This window comes from Ochotona curzoniae, unplaced genomic scaffold (assembly GCF_017591425.1).
Source record: "Ochotona curzoniae isolate NIBS_2020 unplaced genomic scaffold, NIBS_Ocur_1.0 contig_2699, whole genome shotgun sequence".
Lineage (NCBI taxonomy): Eukaryota > Metazoa > Chordata > Mammalia > Lagomorpha > Ochotonidae > Ochotona > Ochotona curzoniae.
In genome coordinates, this window is record NW_024465561.1 from 2,486,422 (window position 1) to 2,512,413 (window position 25,992).

The window sequence follows — 25,992 nt, forward strand, 5'->3', positions numbered from 1 at the left end:
TCCCTGGCTGATCTCTGTTTTTGCAAGGTCACCATGTGGATGGGGTGAGGGCCTGGCTGAAACTTAACTACTCCAGCTAAAGGCCCTTCTATCCCATCTGGAGCCTCCAGGAGTGTGTGTGTGTGTGTGTGTGTGTGTGTGTGTGTGTGTGTGTGTGTGTGGCGGGGGTAGGGTGGGGGGGCGTTAGGACTTTGAAGGGACGACCTCGGGGGATGCGAGTCGGCTCATAACCCCCAGTCCTTCCTCGTCTCTCCCACATCTCTCCAAGTTTTTAGCTGCGGTTCCCCAATAGCCAAACCCAGCCAGAGTCCGGAGGGCAGGGAGCTGTGACGGTTCCTGTGGGCTAGCCTCCCGGGGAGGGTAAACAGAAGGTGCTCAAGCAGTGCTCTATGCCGCTTTGCCTACTTCATAAAGCAAAGGGACATCTTAGGTGGTGCTGTGGCTCCCTGCCAACACACCTGGGAAAGCAGCGGAGGATGGTCCAAGGGCTTACGCCGTCACTTGAGAAACCTGGCTGGCGCTCCAGGCTCCTGGCCCATCTCTGGCAATCATTTTGGGAGCGAGCCAGTAGATGGAAGAGCTCTCTCTCTTCTCTCTGTCCATCCCCGCAAGCCCTGGAAATAAGAAAAAAGGAAGAAAAGGAAGTAACTTCTCAGTAACTTTGCTCTCCCCCCACGTCCGCTGCCAGGGGCTGCCAGGGGCTGCCAGAAGGTGGGTAGCAGCCAGGGCTGTGGCTGGCACAGGGTGTGGAGAGCAGGGATTGTGCCCATGTGTGTTGAGACTCTCACGGCTCATATCCAAGGCCCTGCATTCTGATCCCAGCCCTGTGTCTGAGCCGCAGCTTCTTGCTAATTCACGCTCTGGAAGGCGGCAGGTGACAGCCCCAGCAGTTGGATCGCTGCCACCCAGCTTTGGCAGATGGACCCCAGATGGAAAGTCTGTCTCCTTGCCTCAGTCTGTCCCAGCCCTGGCTGCTGTGGGTATCTTTTTTTTAAGATTTATTTATTTTTATTGGAAAGTCAGATATACAGAGAGGAGGAGAGACAGAGAAGCAAAGTTTCCGTCCAGTGGTTTACTCCACAAAGGGCCGCAACGGCTGGAGCTGAGTCAATCTGAAGCCAGGAGCCAGGAGCTTCTTCCAGGTCTGCCACACAGGTGCAGGGTCCCAAGGCTTTGGGCCATCCTTAACTGTATTCCCAGGCCACATCAGAGAGCTGGATGGGAATTGGAGCAGACAAGACTAGAACCAGTTGCCCCTATAGGATGCAAGGCGAGGACTTCAGCCACTAGGCCATCGCACTGGGCCCAATTGCTGCTGTAGTTTTGAGGGCCCAGCAGGTGAGAGATCTCTGTCTGCTTGTCTTTAACTTCCATACAGAACCTGACTCTGTCATTCCCCTGGGTGGGGCAGCAGGTGTCAGGCAGCCAGGGTAAGAGCCGTTAGGTAGCTGTCCTTCCTCATGTGGCCTGGAGGAGTTGTCCCTAGAGGCCACGTCGATCATGTCCCTGCGTCCATTCTGGCAGGACACTCCCCAGACTCCTAGCAAGCAGCCCCTTCTGTTTTGTTCTGGAACCTCTTGTGAGAGCTGCAGAAGGAGCAGGGAGTTAGGGCTGCGGGCACAGCAAACACGCAGCACCCTCACACAGCCTGGGAAACCGGCCGTACAGTCTCACCACCTGCGCCCCCTCCATCAGTACTGCCAGATCGGGGACCCCAAGACACTGACTCCAAAGCTGCCGAACTTGTTAGGGTGGCAACCCTTGCAGACGTCCAAAATGCATTCACTGAACTCAGTCAGTTTCTTCTAAAGATTGATTTTATTTCTTTGGAAGACGGAGTTACAGCAAGAGGGGGAGACAGAGAGAATTATCCATCTGCTGGTTCACTCCCCAAACGGCTGCAATGATGGGCTGGGCCCGGCCAAAGCCTGGAGCTCCACCGGAATCTCCTGTGTTGTGGTAAGGGCCCAGTGCTCGAGCCATCCTTCGCTGCCTTCCCAGGCACAGCGCCAGGGAGCAGAATCAGAAGAGGAAGAGTGGGGACTTAAACCAGCACCCCTGGGCAGTGCCAGCATTGCACGTGGTAACTTCACCACCTGTGCCTCAACCCTGGCCTCTGTGAGTACAGAGTTCTAAGCTGCCCCCCACTTCCTCACTGGAGAGCCAGAACAGCATGGTGGTGCGGGATGTGGCCCATCCTAGCTTGCCCATGTGACCACTGGGCACCTCTGTGCCCGGGTCCCTTCTTCTGCACAGTGGAGATACCAGTACCTGACTCGGAAAGGCGGGGGGAAGACTAGGCTACCTCGGGAGTGTCCAACGCACCAGACAACTTCCCAGCACCGAAGAAGCAGCTCATAGCAGTTATTTCTGTTCTCTGCTAAGTGCACAAGTCTAGTTGTCCACCTCTTTGCGACGCCAGCTAGCTACTCTGCAAAGCCCATAACCCCAGCTTTTCAGGTAAGTGAGCTGCACCACCACAGTGAGTTCAAGTTGGAGACAGTAGAGACACGATTAATCATTCACCTTGCAGTTAGGATGCATGTCGGGACGCCGTGGCCTGGCTCCAGCCCCTGGACTCCAGCTGGGAGGCCGTGCGGACAGCTCAACTCATCAGGCCCCTCCCCTAGTGGGGGAGCTCCACCCTGTGTCATTGCCCGTATCTGGGAAGAGACCAAGCAGATGAGAGCACACCATGCTCTCTCTCTTCCTCTGTCTCTCTCACTTACTACTACAACTAATCATAATGATAGTAGTAAGAACCATTCTTGCTATAAACACATCCTGCCATCGGAGGGCAGCAGAGAGCAAAGCCTTCCACTCGCACAAACTGGTTCAGCTACATCTCCCCGGCGCCCCAGCGCCCTTTCATAATCCACTTTGTTCAAGGACTGGGAGTTGCACAAAAGGGGCAGAAGCACCTGACCCTTTGGGCCCACACATTCCATGCATGGCTTGGAGGCAAGAGCGTGGGTGGGGACTCTGGCCTGGCACCCCACTTCTTCAGGGAGCCTGGAGGGGGCAGGGTGGCAGGGGCATGGAAGAAATGGCAGGTGTGTGTACGTGGGGGTGAAGGCGAGGCCTTTCCACTAGCTCCTACCCCGGAGAGGAGACGATACCCTGACACAGGCAGGGTTGCCAGTGGGGGGGATCCTTGCATCTGCCAGATCAGACTCCTTCCTTGGGCCCCATCTCCATCTGTTCCCATACTCCCTCTTCTCCCACATCCCAGGCCAGCCATACTGGCCTGCCTGGATGCTTTTGTCACACCCCGGCCCCCCCGAGCAGGTGCCGGTGGAGACAGAGTGGTAGATAGGGAAGGAGTGGACAGAAGACACTCCTGTGTCCCCTTCTCCCTGCTGCCAGGATTGCCCCCATCCCAGTCCATGTGGCTGCAGGGCCCTAAGTGCTCAGGCCATCCTCCACTGCTCTCCCAGGCGCCTGAGTAGGGAGCTGGATCATAAGTGGAGCAGTCAAGATTCGGATTGGCACCCATTTCAAGGCCCTGAGAAGCCTTCCCTCCTCCCCAGGAAGCCTCTGATCTCCCAGTTACCCAGGATGCTCTCCCACACCGGCTCAGCCCCCTGCTGTCCCCCACTGCCACCACCCCCTACTTGCGGGGTGTCTCATTCCCCATCTCTCCATCTCTCTCAAAGAGGCACCATAGCAGAGGAGATAAGGTGGCGGGCTCTGCACTCGACTCTCTGGGCCGCAGCCTGCTGTGTGACCTGAGCCAGTAGCTCAGCTTCTCTGTGCTGCCATCCGCCTGGGAACTGGGAACGCAATCACAGTATACCTCCCTGCAGGGGTGAGGACCGTAAGTGTTAGCTAGTGAAAACTCATTACCCCCACTCATGTTTTCGCCTGGGGCTGGAATGAGGACTGAAGTTCAATGTCACATCATCCCACACAGCAGGAGCCAAGCCTCTGGGGATCAGAGAAGTTTACACCAGTCAGCTGCCTCCAGGGTCAGGAAGGTGCATGGCACACTTTGAGCTCCTGGGTCAAGGGAGGCCGTGTTGCTGTGTGGGCCTGACGGCTTCGACTTTCCACCTCCGATAAATCATTGCCTTGCCCCTCCCCTCACGGGACTGGCTCAGCTACTGAACCCCATTCTCAGCCTCCACCCCACTTTCTACAACAGGCGATCCACAAGAAGTGGGGGACACAAAAGAGGCCCAGGTGACAGGACAGGAAGGAAGAGCCCAGGGAAACCCTTGGATCAAGGAGCTTTGGGTGGGGGAAGGTGCGGGCGTGGAGCTGCCCTGGGCAGGCCATGGAGACCCCGGGAGGGTGCTCTGGTGGTCGCAGCTGAGCAGTACCAGGGCGTGTGTGGGACACATGACTGGGGACAGGGCTGTGGGACAGGGTTAGAAGAGACAGAGTCAGCTGTTGGCTGGAGATAACACTTGTTCCCAGATAAGTGAGAGGTCAGAGTTCGTGGGACACTGGGCCTCAGGACGGACTTGGCTGGGCAGTGGCTCGCTGTACATGTCTCAAAAACAAGGCTCCAAAGCGGAAGTGTCTCTCAACGAACTGGCCTGCATCTCAGAATAAAGCTGTGGAGTATTTACAGGAAGATGGAGACCCAGTACTCATGAAGGTAGCTTTCTTTCACTTCTATAATTTTAAATCTATATAGATTTCATTTGAAAGGCAAAATTGAGAGAGAAAGAGATCTTCCATTTGCTGGTTCACTTTCCAAACACCTGCAACAGCCAGAGCTGCTTCGGTCCAAAGCCAGGTGCCAGGAGCTGCTGGGTCTCCCACATGAATGCAGGTGCCCAAGTCTGGGCCATCCTCCATTGCTTTTCCAAGCATCCAGGGCCAGATCCTGTGCCCACATGGTACACTTTTCCCGTTACACAGCAGCACTGGCCCCAAACAGCTTTCATGGTGTCTGGAATTCAGCAGAAATGATCAGGCAACAGAAAAATGTGATAAGGTGGGACAAAACCCCAACCCAATATGGATGTTACAAACAGCAGGCTAGGATCTTGCAGCAGCTTTTGTGACTGCATTCCATCTTCAACAAGGGAAGCGGAGATGTAGGCGGCAGGAAGAGGGCTCAGATCCAACTTTGAGAGATGAAACTCTAGATAAACACACAGAAGGTCAGACATTGCAGAAGGAAAGATGGCTGAACTTGAAGTCACAGCAGCGGAAACCCTTCCGAGTGAAACAGAATCAAGAGAATGAAAGCGCACGCGGCACCCGTGAGCCCCGTGACAGTGTCAAGTGGCCTCGTGAGTGTATAACTGGAACCCTTAACAGGAAGAAGAGAGAAAAACCATCTGAAGAAATGAAGGCTGCGGGGGCTCTCACAGCCATGTGGAAGGCTAATCCTGCACCTGCAGCGCCAGCATCCCAAAGGGGCGCCAGTTTGCGTCCCTGCTGCCCCACTTCCAGTCCTGCTCCCTGCTAGGAAAGCAGTGGGGGGTGACACACGTGCTTGGACCCCTACACTCATGTGAGAGACCTGGGAGAAGCTCCTGGCTCCTGGCTTCGGACTGGCCCAGCTCTGGCCAATGTGGTCCTCAAGGGAGTGAACTGTGGATGGAAGATCTCTGCCTGTATCTCCCCATCTCTTGCTGTACCTCTGAGCTTCAGATAACAATATCTTGGGGGGAAAAAAAAACCCATATAGGTGGGGGGAAGGACACATTACATCAAGAGGAATAAGAACAATAGTAAAAGCGAAATAACAAATAACAAATCTGTCAGCCTAGGATTCTAGACTCAGCACAAGCGTTTTCCAAAACCAAAGGCAAAAAGAAAAACGCCTGCAGTCACACAGGGTTTTAAGATCCACTATGGGGACCCAGAGCGGCAGCCTAGCAGCTACAGTCCTCGCCTTGCACACACCGAGATCCCATATGGGTGCCAGTTCTAATCCCAGCGGCCTCGCTTCCCATCCAGCTCCCTGCTTTTGGCCTGGGAAAGCAGTTGAGGACAGCCCCAAGCCTTGGGACCCTGCACCCATGTGGGAGACCCGGAAGAAGCTCCTGGTTCCTGGCTTCAGATTGGCTCAGCTGCAGCCATGATAGCCACTTGGGGAGTGAACCAGCAGACAGATCTTTCTCTCTGTCTCTCCTCCTCTGCCTAGATCTGAACTGCCTTCTCAATAAAAATAAATAAATCTTTAAAAAGAAGAAAAGGAAAATAACATGAGATGAAACTACCGAAGAGAGCGATGTGCACTGGATGGGCAAGACTTGGTGAACATGTCAGAATTTACTCTATTCTATGCTTTCAATGGGTGATTGAATAATTAGCTACCTAAGCCAAAACCAATAACAATGTATCATGAAGTTACAGCCTGCTCGGCAGGGGATGGGGGAGCAACAATGCAGAGGTTTAGATACACTGTAGCTAGTTCTGTTTCTTTTTCAAAAGATTTATTTCATTGTTTTTATTGGAAAGTCAGATATACAGAGAGAAGAGACAGAGAGGAAGATCTTCCATTGGATGACTCACTCCCCAAGTGACTGCATCGGCTGGAGCTGTGCCAATCCAAAACCAAGAGCCCGGAGCCTCTTCTGGGTCTCCCACGCGGGTGCAGGGTCCCAAGGCTTTGGACCATCTTCAGACTGCCTTCCCAGGCCACAGGCAGGGAGCTGGATGGGAAGCGCGGCCCGTATGGGATCCCGGCACGTGCAAGGCGAGGATTTTAACTGCTAGGCTACCCGTGCCAGGCCCTGCAGCTAGGTTTTTATAACTCTCCCTTGCTAGAACACAGGCCGTGGCACATTAAACATTAAAGTAACCATAAGGATGACACAATGACATCATAAAACGTGTGATGCGTTAAAGATGTGCAGTATGAACTGTACGGCACAAGCTGGGAGTTACAGCAAGTGAGCTGGGGACAAGACAACTGCACAGACATCGAACTCCACCCCGCCCCCCACCCCCCAAGAGAAAAAGTTAGACAGTAAGAGAAAACAAGGGCCAGCTAGAACAGATGTTGACACAGAAGTAGTTCATAAAATCTGCAGTGTGAGATGCAGGCTGCAGGTTTGTTCTTTAATTCTGGAAAAGGTTGGTAGGGTCTGCCTTGCTGGTTCTGCTGCCTGCTGTGCAGGCGGCTGCACCTGTTCAGCCAATTTTTCATCTCTCAGTGCTTCTGTGTGCTCTTCAGCTGGACCGTACCGCGGGCTGGTTCGCATCCTGCACTGGACGCCGTGGACGCGTGCGAGATGGATCACACTGCACAGTACAGTGCACAGATTGTCAGCTTGCAACTTGCTTCTCCCACAACTGTCCCTTTGGTATTTTTCTTCCCCCTGTGGTGGATGGCCGGGAGTTAGAACCTCAGAATTTTTTGGAAGTTCTCTAATTAAAGGTATGTGGGGCCGGTGCTGTTGTGTATCAGGCTAAGCCTCTGCCTGAGGCATTGGCATCTCATATGAATGCTGGTTCAAGTCCTGGCTGCTCCACTTCTGCCCTAGCTGCCCGCTAAAGCACCTGGAAAATCAGCAGGGAAAGTAAAAGTGTGGGATGTCGGAGAAAAGGGAGGGGGTCTTAGTGCTGGCTGTAGGCAGCTCTTTCTCATTCGACAGGCTCAAAGCTGGAGGGAATTTGCCTCGGGATGAAACACATCTGTCATTTTGCTAGGCTCTGACTCAGATGGGACTTTGGACCTGGGAGTCAATGTTGATATGAGTGAAGACTTGTGGACGATTGCCAGGGGACAGATGTGTTTGGTGTGTGATAAGGATTTGAGTTCTGGATCTTCCAACGCAGCATGCCACACCTGGAACAAATTGTCTCTCCAAGGCTCATGTTGATGGAATAGTGGCAGCGTGGTGACTGCAGCGGGCTCTTAGGCCAGCAGGTGAGGCATCCACCCTCCACACCAGAGGGCCTGGTCTCAGGACTGGGCTCCAGCACCCACTTCAGGCTTCCTGCCTGGGACACCTGCTATATGGTGTTCCTGACGGTTGGCTCCAGCCTTCATCCAGTGCCAGCCTTGTGAGCGTTTGGAATAAGAATGAGCAACTCTCTCTTCTCTGAAATAAGAAGCAGTGGGAGTGGTAGGAGGTGGCCAGGCTACCGGAGCTCTGCTGTGGCGGATAGAGGTGTCATTATGACAGTCCACTCATGGCCTAACTACGTGGAGAGGGTAGCTCCCTTGGTCTCTGTCTCCTGTGTCGGCCTGCCTTGCCATGCCACCACACCATGACATGGCATGGTAGGTCCTTGCTGTGTGCCAGCACCACTCACATGGACTTCCAGCCTCCAAAACTCACATTCAAATAAACTGTTCACTACACATGAGTCAGTCTTTGAAACTCTCTTTTAAAAAAAAAAAAAAAAGATATATTTTCTATGAAAGCCAGAGTTACAGAGAGAGGGAGAGAGAGAAGAGATAGCTTCCATCTGTTGGTTCATTCCCCAAATGGCCACAACAGCTGGAGTTGCAGTGATGCCAACCAGAAATAGGAGGGAGGCACCCAGCCTGAGTTATGATTCAAGACCCACTGTGCCACCTGCTGCCTCCGTCTCCCTCCGTCTCCCTCGGTTCCTCACCTGATCTGCTACACCTTCAAGTCTCATCAGTCCTGTGTGTCTGCCCCTTCTCCTGCGGGCTACCGCAGAAATGAGAGGTCACCATGAGCTCCAGCAGGCACCCACACGGCCCATACCCCTGCTTCCCACGTGGAAATCCTTTCTCTGTGTAGAAACGACACAGGCACACTCGACAATCACAGGCAAGCTGGCAAAACCCATGTGCCTGCTGGTGCTGGCTGCCACCCCAAGTCCCTGCCAAAGTCTCTAGGGAGGAGCCAAGGGCCCGGGAGTAAGCCACTGCCCGGGCTGCCCAAGCAGGAAGTATGTGTCCTCTGCTCTCTTCACGATCCTGGTGTGAAGGGGGGGCGGGGAACAGATGAGATTGCATAACTGGGTGGACTGGGTGGGGATCCAGGCTCCGTATAAAAGGCTCCAGGACAGGGGACAACAGACAGAGCAGGGGACCATGGAGCTCAGCATGCTTCTCCTGCTGGCCGTCCTCACGGGCCTTGTGCTGCTCCTGGTCAGGGGCCACCCTAAGACCCGTGGCCACCTCCCCCCTGGACCGCGTCCCCTGCCCTTCTTGGGGAATCTTCTGCAAATGGACATGAGGGGCCTTCTCAGCTCTTTCCTGCGGGTGAGACACACCTGGATGGGGACCCCAGTGTGAGCCAGTCCCTGGTTGGGTGCCTGGTGTTAGGGGAAGGGTCCCATGCCAAAGGGAGCCACACCTGCTTCCCGGATCTCAGGTGCAGAGGGGGCGGCTGGAGGGGAAGGGGCAGGATCCAGTGCACCGTGGATGGTGGTCTGACAGTCTGGGCTGATCCTACTCCACGGGACCCACATGTGGCCCCTGCAAGGTATCTGGGCGTGCACCATGGAGCCTCACCCTCCCCCTCTGTCATTCTCTTTGGCATCCTTGGGTACCTGCCCAGAAGAGAACGCAAAAGGGCGGTGACACCAAACAAGCAAACAGATTTTTGCATCTGCCAACAAGCAAGAGAGAGAGGGAGCAAAGACCAACCTGAGAGCTGGTGCCAGGAAGGAGGTAGTGGGGTTGGGAGAGCAGGAACAGAAGTTGACAGGCTGTGTGGTGGGTTAAGCGGCTGCCCAGGACCTCTGCCTCCGATGTCAGGGGCATGGTTTGCGTCCCTGCCTCTCTGCATCCAATTCAGCTTCTTGCTAAAGTGTGTTGGAAGGTGGGAGATAGATGATGGCTTAAGGGCTCGGATTTCCGCTGCTCTCCTGGGAAACCGGTTAGAGTTACAGGCTCCTGACTATTGGGGGTGTCTGGGGGAGTGAACCAACAGATGGCAGTTTCTCTGTGTGTCTCTTTGGCGCTCTGCCTTGTTCAGGTAGACAAGAATAAACCAACAAAGCTTTTAAACTAATAAACGTCCAATAGAACACCCTGTAACAGCAGCTGCCACACCTACAGGGGTTATCCGGGTCTCTGTGTGATTTCCCTTGGCACTTGTGTGTGATTATACTGATCTATACTCAATTGCCTACTGATCTGTACTCAGTGTCCAGCGGGAGAATGAGAATTATACCGTAACTTGCATCTGTTTCTTCCCCCGGCCAGACCCACCACATGCCTGAGGCTTGTCATCCATTTTTTTTTTTCTTTCTTAGAAATTGTATTTTATCTGTCTGAAAGGCTGAGTTACAGTCCCGGCCCTAGAATCCTCCGGGGTCTCCCACGTGGGCACAGGGGTCCAAGCACTTGGGTCCTCTCCTGCTGCTTTCCAAGTGCGATGAACAAGAAGAAGCTGGATTGGAAATAGCACAGCTGGGACACGAACCAGAGTCCAGACAGGATACTGGCATCACAGAGGGTGACTTTAGTTGCTACGCCACTAGTCCTGGATCAGTGATTTATTTACTATCACCATTGTTATTAACCGAAGGAAATGCTTCGCCATAGAAGGTATCCTTGTCAATACTACTTCGAACTTGAAAATTACTAGCTTTGAGAGTGTATACCGGAAAGTTCATGGAAAAGAACTTTAACAGACAAGTTTATTGGGCTGGCACAGTAACCAGGGGCTAAAACCTTGCCTTACAACTGCCAGGGTCCTATATGGGTGCTGGCTTGTGTCTCGGCTGCTCCCCTTCCCATCCAGATCCCTGCTTGTGGCCTGAGAAAGTAGTCGTGGAAGCCTCAGCCTCCTGGGTTTAGATCAGCTCAGCTCCACCTGCTGTAGCCATTGGCGGAGTAAACCAGCAGGTGGAAGATCTTTCTATCTCTCCTCTCTGTAAATCTGCCTTTCCATTAAATAAGTAAATAAATAAATCTTTAAAAATACAACAAGTTTGTTTTGGCACAGAAAAATTTGAAATCCATGCAGAATTTTTCTGTAAGATACATTTCCATAAATATTTTGCAGATTCCTGTGTTCTAGATGCATGGATTTGGAAGATTTTCACAGGAAAACAAATTGACTTTTTAAGAGATTTATTAATTTTTATTGGAAATACAGATTTACAGCAAAAAAGAGGGACAGAAAGCTCTTCCATCTGCTGGTTCACTCTCCAAGTGGCTGCAACAGCCGATGCTGAGACATCTTGAAGCCAGGAGCTTCTTCCGGGTCTCCCACATGGGTGCAGGGTTCTAAGGTTTTGGGCCATCCTTAACTGCTTTCCCAGGCCACGAGCAGGGAGCTGGAAGGGAAGCAGAGCAGCCAGGACATGAACTGGAGCCCCTAGGGAATCCCAGGGTGTTCAAGGTGAGACTTAGCCACGAGGCTGTCATGCTGGGCTCGTAAGTTGATCTTCTGATTCAGTTTCCCGTGAGTTCCTTGAATTCCTACATGTATGTGTGCTGACTGGTCAGGATATGAATACACACATCTGTCAAAAACACCTCTTCAAGTCAGGCAAGGCTTGGTGTTTAGCCAGTCCCTGGCCTCTTCCCTGAGACGGGCAAGGTCACTTGTTCACCATCCTTCAAATGATGCCACCTGCAGATCTGTTGGAATTCTGTGGATGGAACCGAGAAGCTTCAGCGATAAACAAGGAGTTGCTTGGGTTGGACCATGGTTGGTCCGATGTCAGGAGGGACAACATTTGGGACCATGGGTGTAAATCAAGTAGGTTTGAGTGCAAGGGAGGGAGCCGCAGTCATAAATTCTTAGAATTATGTCCTGAACTGTGTTGAACCTTTTAAGCATTAATTAGCAATTTAAATCAGAAGATAACAGAACTTTAAAGTGAGATAATAACAACTCAATAAATTCTGACCCAAAGGAATCCCTCTTACTTCATGCACTGAAAATTCTCTTTAAAACAAGATTTATTTGGGCTGGCACAATGACTCAGTCTCTGTCTGCAGGTGCCAGCATCCCACATGGACAGGACAACGGTCTGTGTCCCAGCTGCTTTGCTTCTCATCCAGTTCCCTGCTTGTGGCCTGGGAAAGCAGTTGAGGATGGCCCAAAGCCTTGGGACCCTGCACCCATGTGGAAGACCCGGAAGAATCTCCTGGCTCCTGGCTCCTGGCTCCTGGCTTCAGATCAGCTTAGCTCCGGCTGTTGCTGCCATTGGTGGAGTGAGCCAGCAAGCTCTTTTTGTTTCTCCTTCTCTCTGCATAATCTGCCTTTCCAATAAAAGTAGAGGTACAGAGAGAGGAAGGAGAAATAGAGAGAAAGATCTTCCATCTGCTGGTACATTCTCCAAGTGGCCTCAATGGCCAGGGCTGGATATGAGGCCTAAGCCAGGAGCCAGGAGCTTCTCCTGGGTCTCCCATGTGGGTGCAGAGGCCCCAGCACTTGGGCCATCTGACACCACTTTCCCAGGTGCATGAGCAGGGAGCTGGATCAGAAGAAAGCTGGGACTCAAACCAGCACCTGTATGGGACACACGGCTTTACCCATATGCCACAGTGCCAGCCTTTAACCTCCCCACTGAGGGGCATTTTCAACCCCAGCAGAGGCTCCCTGGGTGGCGAAAGTGACTTCACACACGGGACTTACTGTCTTGCTGTGCCCCTCTTTCACAATAGCTGGTTACTGACAATGAGGAGGACTCCCCAAATTCAGAGATGCGTGAAGCTCACCGCCAGAGTCGTGCCTGCCTTTGCCTTACAGAGCATTGGCAAAGAGGCACAGAACAGAGAGAAAACAGAGCATGAACTCACAGCCGAATCAAATTCACGAAAGATGAATGGACTCGCAGTGGATGGCCACCTGCTGGTGTGGGGACAGAAGGCACCTGTGGCAACAGCCCACTCCCTCAGCAGGCTGGGACTTTGGCAACCTGGGGGGATCTTGAGGTGCTCAGAGTGGTGGGAGAGTGGGCGGAGTTGAGGTAGCTTTTCCTGGGCATGGCCTTGCTCCCTGCGGCTGGGGGTGGCGGTGGGTCTCTGTGGTTGGAGGAGAATGTAGAGAGTGCAGTGGGGTACCACAGCCATGGATTATGCTCGTCTTTCAGAATGCCGCGGCGAGTTCCAGGGGGGGCTGTGTTGTTCCAGAAGCTTATGCCCTTGCACCATCACAAAGGGTTCTTGGCAGCTGTCCTTTTGGATCGGAGGACGCTGGGACTTGCCAGAGTGCTGTCCACAGGATGTCAGTATTAGTGGGGGAGAGTTGGACGCTGGCTGGTCTCTGGGGACCCTTGCCATGGAAGATTCCAAGACTGGGTGTCCAAGCTATACAAGAAGAGAACAGGGCAGGGTGTTGGCCAGGGTTTGACACATGTGCTTCTTGTTGGCTACGAAACATCTTGTCACAAACAGCAAGGGGATATTGCATCATCTTTATCCCCACAGTGACACTGGCCCTGAGAGAAGAGAGAGAGAGAGAGCGAGAGCGAGCAGCCAAGGTCACCTGGGGTCGAATAGCCCTGAGTGTGACCAGAGCAGTCGCTGCTGTGTGTCTGGTCTGGCTACTCTGCACCGTCAGCAGCAGCTGTGAAGGAAGTGGTCAGCTCCGGGTCCCACAGTCCTGGCTACAGCTGGGCCCGGGACTCAGGGATGGAGCCAAGGGGGTGCTGCAGAGGTAGAAGAAAGACCAGAATCCCTCAACAAACACCGAAGGCTGTGCTGGGTAGGAGGGACTGTAAGCCATGCAAAGTTGGTCCAGGGGATGATCAACCAGTTGGGCTTGCACTGAACCCCAAAGATCACATGGGGCACCATGCCTTGGTCATGTCCCAATAGCCCTTCCCACCCCTCAGGTGTTTTGTTTTGTTTTGGTTTGGTTTTTGTTTGTTTGTTTGTTTAATCTGTTTGAATGGCAGTGTTAGAGAGATAGAGACCTTCCATCCAGTGATTCACTCCCCAAATGAATGCAATGGCCAGGGCTGGACCAAACCAAAGGCAGGAGCCTATCCAGGTCTCCCAGTGGGTGCAAGGCCGGGCCTCCCATGTGGGAGGGGTCCGGACTCTGCTTTGTGCAGAAGGAGGGACAGGAGTGGCTGAAAGGTGCCTGATGTAGGAACAAACTCAGGGATCTTCATGAATGAACGTGGGAGGAGTGGGGTGACGAGTTAGAGGGGGCCACAGCACAGGGCCGGGAAGGGGGCTCATGGGATGTCGGAGGGCTTCAGGCAGACCAGGAGCCAAAGTGGATTCTAGTTTAATTACTCTGGCTTGGAGCAGTGGTGAGGCACTGGGGTGGGGGCACAAGAAGGGGAGCAGCGAGGGAGTCAAGGGTCTTTTCAGGAATCAGTGCAAGACATTGTTAAGCAAACAACCCTTTTTTATGATCGGTGAGACACTTTTTAAAAGGAAGATTTATAGACTTTTATTTGAAAAGCAAATTGACAGAGAGGAGAGACAAAGAGGGAAAGATTTTCCATCACTTGGTTTACTCCTCAAATATCCTCAACGACTGGAGCTGAGCTGATCCAAACCAGGAGCCAGGAGCCTTCTCCAGGTCTCCCACATGGGTGCAGGGTCCCAAGGCTTTGGGCCGTTCTCGACTGCTTTCCCAGGCCACAAGCAGGATGGAAAGTGGAGCAACTGGAACGTGAACCAGCACCCATGTGGGATACTGGTGCTTGAGGGTGAAGGGTTATCCTTTTGAGCCATGCACTGGCCTCGGTCTGTGAATCATTTTTTTTTTTTTTTTGTTAAGGATTCATTTATTTGAAAGGCAGAGAGTGAGAGCAAGAGAAAGATTGTCCATCTTCTAGATCATTCCCCAAATGGCTGCAATGACCAGGTCTGGGCCAGGCCAAATCCAGGAGCCAAAATGCTGACTGTCCTCTGCTGCTTTCTCAGGCTCGTTGGCAGGGAACTGGATTGCAAGGAGAGAAGTTGGGACTCTTGTGGGTACTGGTGTTGCAGACAGTAGCTTAATCTACTCTGTCACAACACTGCTCACCCCATCCCCTGCCCCCAAAAGGCAAATTGTAAATTGGGTTTTTAGGGGGACTCTGGTTGTGTTGGTGGAGATCTGTGGCCAGAGTGGCGCCCGAAACAGACTCCCATCTGTACTGGTTAGGGGATACACCCCAGCAAAGCGGATCCTGGCTGGGGCACGGGTTAACCCTTTTAGTGCTGGGCCCTGGGAACTGGGGAGCAGGAAGGGCTGGCTGATGGAACACCCCCTCCCCCGCCCCCCGCGGTTCAGCAATGACCCTGAGTGTGGCTGTGCTTGGCAGTTCCGAGAGAAATATGGGGACGTGTTCACGGTGTACCTGGGACCCAAACCCGTGGTCGTGCTGTGTGGGACGGAGGCCATCCGGGAAGCCCTTGTGGACCAAGCAGAGACCTTCTCTGGCAGGGGCAAGATCGCTGTCATCGAACCGGTTTTCCAGGGCTACGGTGAGAGTCTGAGAGTCGCCGGCACCTAGCCGGCTGGGAAGGCAAGGCGGGGAGGAGCGGGGCAGGGGTGCCCAAGCCTGGGACCCCAAGTGTCCTTCCAACCGCCCCGCGCGCCATCCCTCCCCGCAGGAGTGATCTTTGCCAACGGGGAACGCTGGCGCGTCCTGCGGAGATTCTCTCTGGCCACCATGCGGGACTTCGGCATGGGCAAGCGCAGCGTGGAGGAGCGGATACAGGAGGAGGCTCAGTGCCTGGTGGAGGAGCTGCGCAAGTCCCAGGGTGAGGACTGGGTGCACGGGAGCCCGGAGAAAGACGGACAGTCAGGAGTCGGAGACAGGGTCAGAGGGGGGCCGCGAGTGCTCAGCACGCCGCTGCGGAAAAGCAGCTCAGGGCGACACCAGGACGCACAGCGAGGAAGGCTGAGACCGGGAAGGCCTTGGGTTTCGGGGAGCCGGGGTCGGAGTGGGGCGCTCTGTGCTCAGCAGCCAGCAGAGGGCGGGCGTGGCCCAGAGAAACGCCGCGGGATGTTTTTGGGATCTTCATCACAGGACATAGGAGTGGCCGTGCCTGCTCCTCTCCTGGATGTGGTGGGCTTTGTTTTCTTCTTAATCCAAGTCCCTCAAGAGTTCCAGAGAGGCTGGGAGTGATGGGAAAGAGAGGGCGAGTGAGAAACTCAAAATGCATGGGGAGAGAGAGACATTCAAAGTGCCAGAGGGAGAGAAAGAGACTGACTCAAATGCCAGCAATGGCCAGGGTGAGGCAAAGCTTTAAGTCAGAAACACAGCCCAGGCCCAGGTCTCTCACGTTGGGGACAGGAAGCCAACGACTTGAGCCATCACGGTTGCCTCTCAGGGTTTGAACCCGCAGAAGCCCGAGTCAGGAGCCAGGTCTGGGCGTTGAACCTGGGCAGCCCCATGTGGGACACAGATGTGTGCAACTGCAAGGCTCTTGCCACCTGACCCGCCAGCTGGGGTGTCCCAAGCTCACCTTCACAGCCCATGCTGTCTGCAGCCAGGGTCAGGGATGGTGTGGCCAGGGTGTGCCCAGGCATCCACTCACAGATGCAGCTGTATTCCCGGAAAAGCAGAGAACCCCAGAGGTGGGGGGAGAGACCAGACAGCAGAGAGGGATCCAAGGTCTCAACTGCATGAGTGATTGATGGGGCACCTGCTGTGCACCTGTTCCCTGGCAGTGGGGATGGACTCACTGCAGAGTCCATAGCTGGATGTTTACTTAGCAACCTGGTCTGCCCACTTAGCAAGATGGGAAGAGACAAGACCATACACTTGTGCCTTCTTCCTCCCCTTGCTGTGGCAAGGTGCCCCCCACAGATGGCCATTCCTTGTCCATCCATCATGACTGAACACTGGGGACAGTCACACAGAGAGGCAGGGCTGCAGCCAAGTGTTCCCCAAATCCATGACTCTGAGTCCTGCCATCTGTCGCTACCTCCTCCTAGGAGCCCTCCTGGATACCACCTTGCTCTTCCACCTTGTCACGGCCAACATCATCTGCTCCATCGTCTTTGGGAAACGCTTCGACTATAAGGACCCAGTGTTCCTGAGGCTGCTGGACATGTTCTATAAGAGCTTCTCCCTCCTCAGCTCTTTCTCCAGCCAGGTCCGGGCAGGGGGAGGCATGGATGGATGGAAGGAGGGGTTGGGGGTTGGCGGACATCGGCAGGTCAATTGGGGGTGGGGGTGGAGAAGGATCGGCTTTGAGGGCTCAGGAAAGAGGGCAGAGACACACGGGATTCAGGGACAGAGTTAGAGACTCCAGAAGTGAGAGTTTGGGGGGGGGGAGAGTGGAAGGAAGGAAAAGACGGAAAGAGAGAGTGTGTGCTTTGGCCCCCCCAAGCTCCCCACTCTCGGGACAGATTCTCACCTTCGTATGTTTACTGAAACATCTCACCCAAAAAAACTCAAGGATACAGAAAAGTAATGACCGTGTTCCTCCACCTTGTCCCCCTCTTCTCTTTCTTCTTTTTTTTTTAAAAAAGAAAAATTGCCCCGACTCTAAAGCTGCATGTTTCTTTTCAAAAAGGAGCAGGTGTTCGGTCCAGTGGCTGATTCCACTGTGGAACGTGGCCACGTCTCTCACGCGGGTGCAGAGTCCCAAGGCTTTGAGCTATTCTCTACTGCTTTCCCAGGCCCCAGTGGGAGCTGGATGGGAAGTGGAACAGCCGGGACATGAACCAGGGCACATATGGGATGCTGGTGCTTGCAGGCTAAGGATTAGCCAATTGAGCCATTGCGTTAGCCTTAATAAGTTTCTCTTGTGCCTCACCTGAAACTGTGCTGCTTGGCATGCGGAGTTAGGAAGTGAGCTGACAGAGCAGTAAGCATAGCTGTAGCTCTACTCCAGGGTTAGACTCACATGTGGATCCGCACCTCCTTCCACCGGAAGGTCTCACCCAGTTACTCAGGGGGCCCAGCACGAGCTGGTGCGACCAGCCCCATCAGGTGCTTCCGATGTTCTGAAGAGCAGTGGAGAGAGAAGAGTCTGGAAGGGATACCTGCCAATCCACGGTCAATGGGCAGCTCTAGAAGGAGACTCTTCCATCTCATTTTGTAATACTTTACAGTTTCTGTGATAATGTGCCGTAAGCTAGGCACATTTGTCATGAGACTAAATGATCAAACTAGGTTCTCAAGTGATGAAGAGCAGTGGCCAGGGCTCCTGTTGGGTGAGGATCCCAGCAGGGAGGGGAGGGAGCTGTGGGGAGAGGCAGAGATCAGGACAGGAGCAGGGAAAGGTGGGAGAAAGACAGGGAGAGACGCAGAGCAATGAGCGTGAGATAGGAAGGGCAGATAGTGGGGAGAGGGAAAGAGAGAAAAAAAAAACCAGAGAGAGGGAGACAGGACCGGAGCGGTGTGGGGGGGGGGACAGGGAGGAGAGAAAGATAGAACCAGAAAGAGAGAGAGAGAGATGGAGGGAGAGGACCAGAGAGAGAGAAAACCAGAGAGAGGGAGAGAATGAGACAGGACTGGGGGATGGGGTAGGGAGAAAGATAGAATCAGAGAGCCAGAGAGAGAGAGAGAAAACCAGAGAGACAGAGAGAGGACCAGAGAGAGGAGGAGGAGAGAAGAGAAAGCGAGAGAGAGTCCCCAAGGAGGTGCTGGTTCCTGGGAGGGCTGCTCCTCCAGCAGCCCAGGCCCTAGCGGGCTCAGCCTCAGGAGGGTTCCTCCCCACCTTTTCTGCCTGCAGATGTTTGAGCTCTGCTCCAGCTTCCTAAAGCACTTTCCCGGCGCACACAGGCAAATCTACAAAAACCTGCAGGAAATCAACACTTTCATTGGCCACAGCGTGGAGGAGCACCGCCAGACCCTGGACCCCAGCAACCCCCGGGACTTCATCGACACATACCTGCTCCGCATGGACAAAGTGGGGCCTGGGAGAAGGGCGAGGGTGTGGAGGGGAGGGAGGGAAAGATGGAGCCGGGGAAGAAGAGCAGGGAGGGAAAAAAAGGGGAAGAGAAGATGGAGGAAAAGGATGATGATATGAAAGGGGGGGAAGGGAGATGGGGGGATGCTGGGAAGAAGCGCCAGGCAAGAGAGAAGGATGAAGTGGCAGAAGGCCCACGTAGCTGTGGCAGGAAGGAGAGGAACCATATCCAAAGGTGGAGAAGTAAAAGCAGAGCCATAGCAGAAAGAGGGGGCTGGCACTGTGGCATAGTGGGCTAAGCTGTCGTCTGGGAGGCTGGTATCTCAAAGAACAGGGATTCAAGTCCCAGCTCCTCCACTTCTAACCCAGCTCCCTGCTATTGTACCTGAGAAGGCAACAGAAGGTTGTCCAAACACTTGGACCCCTGAGAGACTCCGGCTATGGTAGCCATTTAGAGAGTGAACCAGCAGATGGAGGCTCTCTCTCTCTTTCTCTGTGATAAATAAGTTAATTAGGAGAGAGAGAGAGAGAGAGAGAGAGAGAGAGAAGTGGCCAAGTGGAGGATGGGGAATGGCAGTGGATCAGATAGAGTGAGACCCAGAGCTAGAATGCAGAGCATGGAGCAGGGGTGAAACGGGCGAAGCATGGCCCGGGCTCCTGCTCACTGTTCCTCCCCCTGCCTCTCCCCTGGGGACACAGGAGAAGTCCAACCCGAGCAGTGAGTTCCACCACAAGAACCTCATCATCACCGTGCTCTCGCTCTTCTTCGCCGGCACGGAGACCAGCAGCACCACCCTCCGCTACGGCTTCCTGCTCATGCTGAAATACCCGCACGTCAGAGGTGGGCCATGGACAGGAGGGTCCAGCACGGGGCAGTGAGATCATGCCAACCTTCTATTCCTGGGGCGCTGTGAGCTTGGGGACAGCCCCTACTAAGCCAGTCCTGTGCATGCAGGCATGCAAGACCAGTCGCTCTGTTTCCCGATTCACTCACCATCCACTTACCCATCATCCGTCCATCTGCCTCTGGACTCACTGGCCCTCTCTCTGTGGGACGCACGCTCTCATTTCTGTATTTGTATTCATTGGTCTATAAGTTGGTGCAGGAACAGTCTGTCATTTGTTCAGTGCTTGCTCATGCATGCATCCTCTGCCGAGAGGGCTTTGATCTTAGTCCTGTACCAGCCTGTGCGTCAGTTCATTCTTCATCCATTCCCTTGCTTCACTTACAAGGTAATAATTCACCCATTTATCCCTTCTTGGTTTATCATTAACCTCCCACTCTTTTCTTATAGTCTGATGCACTTGTAAGTGGGTGATTTATTTATGCTCGTATTCTTGTCTTGGTTCCGTTCACCTGGTACACTAATTGGGCTCACTGCCTTATTTTGCAATGGGCCCCTCCACTATTGATTGACACGTGAACAGCCAGAAATTCACTGACTGTTGCTTCAGTCACCAATCAACTCATTGGGTTGATCGTCATTGATGGGTTTATGTGTAATCCGGCTGTTCGTGGATTAATGTGGTCAGAGAGTCCTTTGCAAATCACCTGAAATTCTGGCATAGTGCCTATCTTGTGTAGACATATACAACACATATTTATTCATTTTTTTCCCCCCTCACCTTAGAGAGGGAATTCTGACAGTTCTGAATCTGAAATTCCATGAAAGGCTTGGGGGAGTATGCGTCTGTGTGTGTATTTGTGGGCACATCTCTGTATTCGTGTTGTCTGCACCTACACATCTGTGCATCACCTGTGTGTGTACACCTGTGTACCTGCGTGAGCATCTGTATGTGGAGCACCTGTGCGTAAGTGTGTACCTGTAAATCTGTGTACTTGTGTGCCTGTGTGTACACAGCTGTGCATCTATGTGTGTGTGTGTGTGTATGCTGTGACGAGAGACCGCCCCCATCACCCAGTAGATTTCAAAGGCTGAGAATTCCTGCTGTTTGCCGTTTCCTTCCCTCCCGGCAGGCTGATGAGCCTGAGGGGCCCAGGGATGGAGCCTTTGGCCTGACTCACGGGTCCCCATTCTCTGCCCAGAGAGGGTCCAGAAGGAGATTGACCAGGTGATCGGCTCACACCGCGCCCCGGCCCTGGACGACCGAGCCAAGATGCCTTACACGGATGCGGTCATCCATGAGATCCAGAGGTTTTCAGACCTCATCCCCATCGGGGTGCCCCACGTGGTCACCCAAGACACTCAATTCCGAGGCTATGTCATTCCCAAGGTGAGGTCACCCAGCTTCTCATGGATCTCCCAGGAGGGCCACCTTGAGGGCCTTTTGGTGAGGAGGGGATATGTGTTGGGGGCGGCGGGCAGGGAACTTTATTCTCATATGACCTCCCACAGAACACGGAAGTGTACCCCATCCTAAGCTCAGCTCTCCATGACCCGCATTACTTTGAAACACCACACACCTTTAACCCTGACCACTTCCTGGATGCCAATGGGGGGCTGAAGAAGAATGAAGCCTTTATGCCGTTCTCCACAGGTAAGTGGCGCCCAGATGCCAGAGTCAGGAATCCCGCCCCTTCTCTTCCAGCTGTGTTCCCTGCATGATCCCATCCATCCTCAGGAACCTGTCCACCTTCCCTGCCCTTGACTGAAAAATGATGTGAAGGGGACCGGTTTCAGGGTACCCTATGATAACCCAAAACATGGATTCAACATGCGGCCATCAGACTAGGTTGCGGGGCATCCTGACCTCATTAAACATTTTTCAAGAACCATTTTGTTTTTACGACAGCCGTCGTAGAGAGACTTGAGAAATAGGATTGTGTCTCCAAGCCACCTCTGGGTCAGAAGGACCTTGGGCAAGGATTTGACCCTCAGGCCACCTCAGCGAATTCATTTTCTTCAAGAAGAAATGCTACAGGTCCCTCCTCTGTGCTCCCTGCTCTCCTGGGGGACCCAATAGCCTGCCTCGCCCAAGGCACGGGAGACACAGGAGTGTTCAGTGCTATGGCAGAGGCGCAGATCTGATCGAGTGACTGCTGAGTGCCCACAACAGCTGCCACGTGCTGGGTGGCCCCTGGGGGCATTGTCATAACCGTGAAAGGCAACTTAATGATCCTATTAATCATAGTATGTGCTAGTGGGAGGGTTTGGGGAGCACGGAAAGGAAAATTCCGACCCCCACTGCCTCATCCCGGGCAGGCTGGTGAGTGAAAGCTGACCCCCATACATAACCACTGAGCAGCCACTTGGGGCCACTTCCCAGCAAGGAAAGTCTGGGAAGTGCAGAGGCAGTTGGGACCCACGAGAAGCTGTACGAGGCCCGGTGAGCCTGGGCAGTAGATTCCAGAAGGGACTGAGGTGGACATAGCCTGGCAGGCTGCAGAAGGCGCTGGGACTTAATCTTATACACCAAGGAGCTGGGGAAGGCCCTGCCTACACTGCCCATCCCTGTACTCTTGTTTTAAAGATCTATTTATTCTTTATTGGGAAGATAGATCAGATTTACACAGAGTAGGAGAGACAGAGAGAGAGAAAAAGCTTCCATCCACTGGCTCATGCCCCATGTGGTCATAATGGCTGGAGCTGAGCTGATCCCAAGTCCGGAGCCAGGAGCCAGGAGCTTCTTCTGGGTCTCCCACATGGATGCAAGGTCCCAAGGCTTTGTCCATCCTTTATTGCTTTCCCAGGCCACAAGAAAGGAGCTGGATGGGAAGTGGAGTAGCTGGGTCATGAACCAGTGCCCATATGGGATGCTGGCACTTGCCAAGTGAGGATTCAGTCATTGAGCCATCACACCGGGCCAATGTCCCTGATCTGATCCCTTGGTCCTCGGCCTGTTGAAAGAAACACATGAAACAAATGAGGTTTACCTGAGTTTGCTTGAGCAATGCCAGTGTTCAAGGATGATCAGGCAGCAGACAGGGGCAAGGAGCTCCACTCAGCAAAGTGGGCGGGCAATGTTTACAGGCGGGAAGAGGAAATGATGGAGACAGCTTGGTTAGACGCGTGAAGGAATCTGCAGCTTGTGATGCGCAGAAGATCAGCTGCTCTGACTGACCAAGATCTGATGACTCGTTAGAAGAGACTCATGTTGGACATTTATATTAGCTTACATCTTGCTAGGTCCAGCGGCAGCCGAAGGCCAGAGGCAAAGGAGATCCACTCACGGACTGTTCCAGTGTTCATGTTCCTTAAATGCTGGGAGGGAGGAAAGGAGGACAGGAACAGGTCCTCAGTCGGTGACTTGGGTGATGGTGATTCCCCAGGCGCCACCCAAGACAGCGGGCTGCACCCTCAGTTCACAGTTAGTAAGCCAGGAAGAGAAGGTGGGGGGCAGTGGGAGGAGGGTCAGTGCCTCCCCTCCACGGCCCCACCCCAAATCCAGAGAGAGACGTACAGGTAAGCCACAGAGAGATCATGTGAGTGTGGAATAGAGCAGGACAATGAGAGACACGTGGGGACAGGGCACGGGGGCAAGGGACAGGGGATAGGAGTCAGGGAACAGGGGACCCAGGAGAGACCCCGAGAGAGTAGGAGTGGGATAAGGAGGAGGCAGGGAGGAAGAGGAGGGAGCGAAATCTTAAGATGGAACAGAATGATGTAAGTAAGGAGGGAGAACAGACTGGGCGAGAGACAAAGTGTCTTCAGAGGGAGATGAAAATAGAATGAATATCAGATACAAACAGGGAGCTCAAAGCGGAAGAGTGTGGGGGTGAGGAGGCAGGGCCAGAGGCTGACTCCCCCCAACCTGCCAGGGCAGAAAATAATAGAGGGCGTCCCCCCAGGCCGCCTCAGGGACAGACGGGGTGTACGGCCTGAGGAGGGAGATGTTAAACTCCCAGGCCGATCTGGACACATCTGGATCACAGAACCTGTTGAGGAACAGGGCACGGCTCCTCTGGCTGGGCCGAAAGGACACGAACCCTTCCCTGATGTGCTCCTTCCCCCTAAGAGAGGGGAGTGGGGGACAGTCTTCCAATCACTTGAGAGGGGTTGCACAGGAGTGTAGGGAAGTTGACCCACCCTGGCCCTGGCTGTGGGAGAGACCCCAACATAAGCGGGGAGGCTCATGCGAGAGCCCCATCCTCAATGTGACGGATGACTTGGGTGGGTGTGTTCACGTTTCTCAAAAGCTGTGGGTCCCGGGCTGAGACCAGAAGATGAGGCAGAGAAAGAATCGGGACACAGAGACCCAGAAACATACACCCACATGCTCCCAGAGACAAGATGCACACACACACACACACACACACACACACACACCCGGAAGTGGAGCCTTCCACCCTGGAGGCCACTGAACCTTCCGGATATCTAACAAAAAACTCCTACCCAAGAGGTGAACCTAGCACCTGCACCTCAATGTTTCCATCTGGTCTCAGAGAGTCCGGAAGCCCACCCTGACCCTGACTTACAGGTTAAAGGTCAAGCCCCACGTAGACCCATTACTGCAGACACAGGTGAGTGAGGCATTGCAGACCCCCCAGGCTGCGCCCACCCCTGTGACCCTCTGTGTCCACAGGCAAGCGCATCTGCCTCGGCGAAGGCATTGCCCGTTCCGAGTTGTTCCTCTTCTTCACCACCATCCTGCAGAACTTCTCCGTGACCGGCCCTGTGGCCCCTGAGGACATCGACCTCACGCCTCAGGAGAGTGGTGTGGGCAGAATACCCCCCGCGTACAAGATCCGCTTCCTGGCCCGCTAAGCAGGCTGGCAGAAAAGGGGCCACTGATGCTGGTCATTACACGTCCCCAACCCCTGTGCAGAAGAGTCCCTAACTCTTCCTTTGTCTTCCTGCTTCTGGAACCGGCTGCCAGAGTCCCTCCCCTTATTGTCACATCTCCTTCCGCCCTGGTACAGACACCTTCCTTGGTGTGCACAGACAAGGGGAACCCTGGCTTGGGACCCCGCTACACTTCCACTTCCAAGGCCACAGCTCATGCCAGGAGACTGCTCCCCTGTTTAGAACCACTGCAGGGGACAGCATAACCTCCATCCTATTCCAGTTCCGGCTGCTCCACTTCTAATCCAGCTCCCTGCTGATGCACCTGGGAAAGCAGCGGAATATGTTCCAAGTGCTTGGGCCCCTCCCTGCGCCCCCGTGGGAGACCCAGAGGAAGCATCTGTGGACTGGCTCGACTCCAGCCATCATAGCCATCTGGGGAGTGAACCAGCAGACGAAAGATCTCTGTGTGTGTCTCTTCTCTCTGTAACTTTGCCTTTCCAATAAAAATAAAATGAAAGAACAAGTGTAGTCCCTCTGAATGGTCTGTGCTGCAGCCTCTGCACACGGGGCCTCCAGCACACAGGACCTCCAGCATACGGCACCTCCTGTGAGCCCCCCCCCACACACACACACACCAGCTCCCTGCAGCAGGTGCAACGATGTTCACATTCCAGTGGAGTGACAGGTAGTGACAGGTCAGGCAATGCTGCCAGGGTTCTGGGAGCACACTGCTTGTGAGTGGAGGAGAAAGAACCTGGAGGTGGCCACAGCCATTATTTTCACTCATCATTAAATTCAGATGCAGCCCACACAGTGTGCAGCGGGCCCTCTTAAAGGTGTGGTCTCATGCTTTTTTGGTCCCTTACCACACCCTTACAACCACGCCATCTGCTTCCAGACTTGGTCACTGCCCAAAGGAAAACCTCAGAACCCATGAAACAGCCCCTCCCCATTCCTCCAGCCCCTGGCAAACCCCATCTGCTCTCCACCTTGCTGTGCTCACCTGTGGCAAGGTGTCCCAGGTAAACACGGTCGCACACCCATGGTTGCCCATGTCTGAAGGCTTCCACGTCACGTCTTCCAAGCTCCGCTCGCCACTCTCACTCTTGGTGGCCTTGCCCCTGCCCCTCTGTGACCTTGGGATTCCTGACATGTCTTTTCAAGTCGCTTGAGAATCAAGCCGAACATACCACGCCTGACCTCCTGGGATCAGGGCGTAATCCCTGGTATTGCATGCGTGACCCGCTTACGGTCAGGACCCAGGGGAAAACAGCAGCTGAGGAACAGCTGGCTGGCTGGCAGTGGCCGACTAAAGAAATCTCCTTCCCACCACAGGCCTCCTTTGTCAGGCCGTACCACCTTCTTCTTATCTCATTTCTCTCTCACGCTAGAATGGCGCCTGGTGACACAGCTGACCCAGAGTCATCATCAACACAGCCTCCACCCTTCCCACACCCTTTCTGGAGCTCTCGCTGGGTGTCAGAGGGCACCAGACCAGCCAGGGGCCAATGGGCAGGCAATATTAGGACTGGGTCCCCGAGCTGCTGCTGGGCTGCTGGCTCCTGCAGAGGCACCTACTGCCTTCGGGCTTCCTGTAACCTCTGGAGAGGCAGCAGGAGCTCTGCCAAACTAGATTCT

The 25,992-nt window shown here is 54.0% G+C and overlaps 1 protein-coding gene across 1 annotated transcript; it reads left to right on the forward strand.

Annotated features, from left to right (window-relative positions):
• The first annotated feature begins 8,980 nt into the window (after window positions 1-8,980).
• Window positions 8,981-24,866, forward strand: LOC121153628 (cytochrome P450 2B4). Its single transcript, XM_040976280.1, has 9 exons — window positions 8,981-9,151; window positions 15,121-15,283; window positions 15,413-15,562; window positions 16,743-16,903; window positions 18,491-18,667; window positions 19,367-19,508; window positions 20,715-20,902; window positions 21,025-21,166; window positions 24,152-24,866. Exons 1-9 carry the CDS (start codon window positions 8,981-8,983, stop codon window positions 24,331-24,333), a joined length of 1,476 nt encoding a protein of 491 aa, XP_040832214.1. The 3' UTR covers window positions 24,334-24,866.
• The last annotated feature ends 1,126 nt before the right edge of the window (window positions 24,867-25,992 follow it).

Bases quoted from the DNA above. Each gene is read 5' to 3' on its own strand.
- LOC121153628 (XM_040976280.1), top strand. From the start codon at position 8,981: ATGGAGCTCAGCATGCTTCTCCTGCTGGCCGTCCTCACGGGCCTTGTG. The intron at 9,152-15,120 runs GTGAGACACACC...TGTGCTTGGCAG, and splicing joins TTCTCAGCTCTTTCCTGCGG to TTCCGAGAGAAATATGGGGA. The intron at 19,509-20,714 runs GTGGGCCATGGA...TTCTCTGCCCAG, and splicing joins GAAATACCCGCACGTCAGAG to AGAGGGTCCAGAAGGAGATT.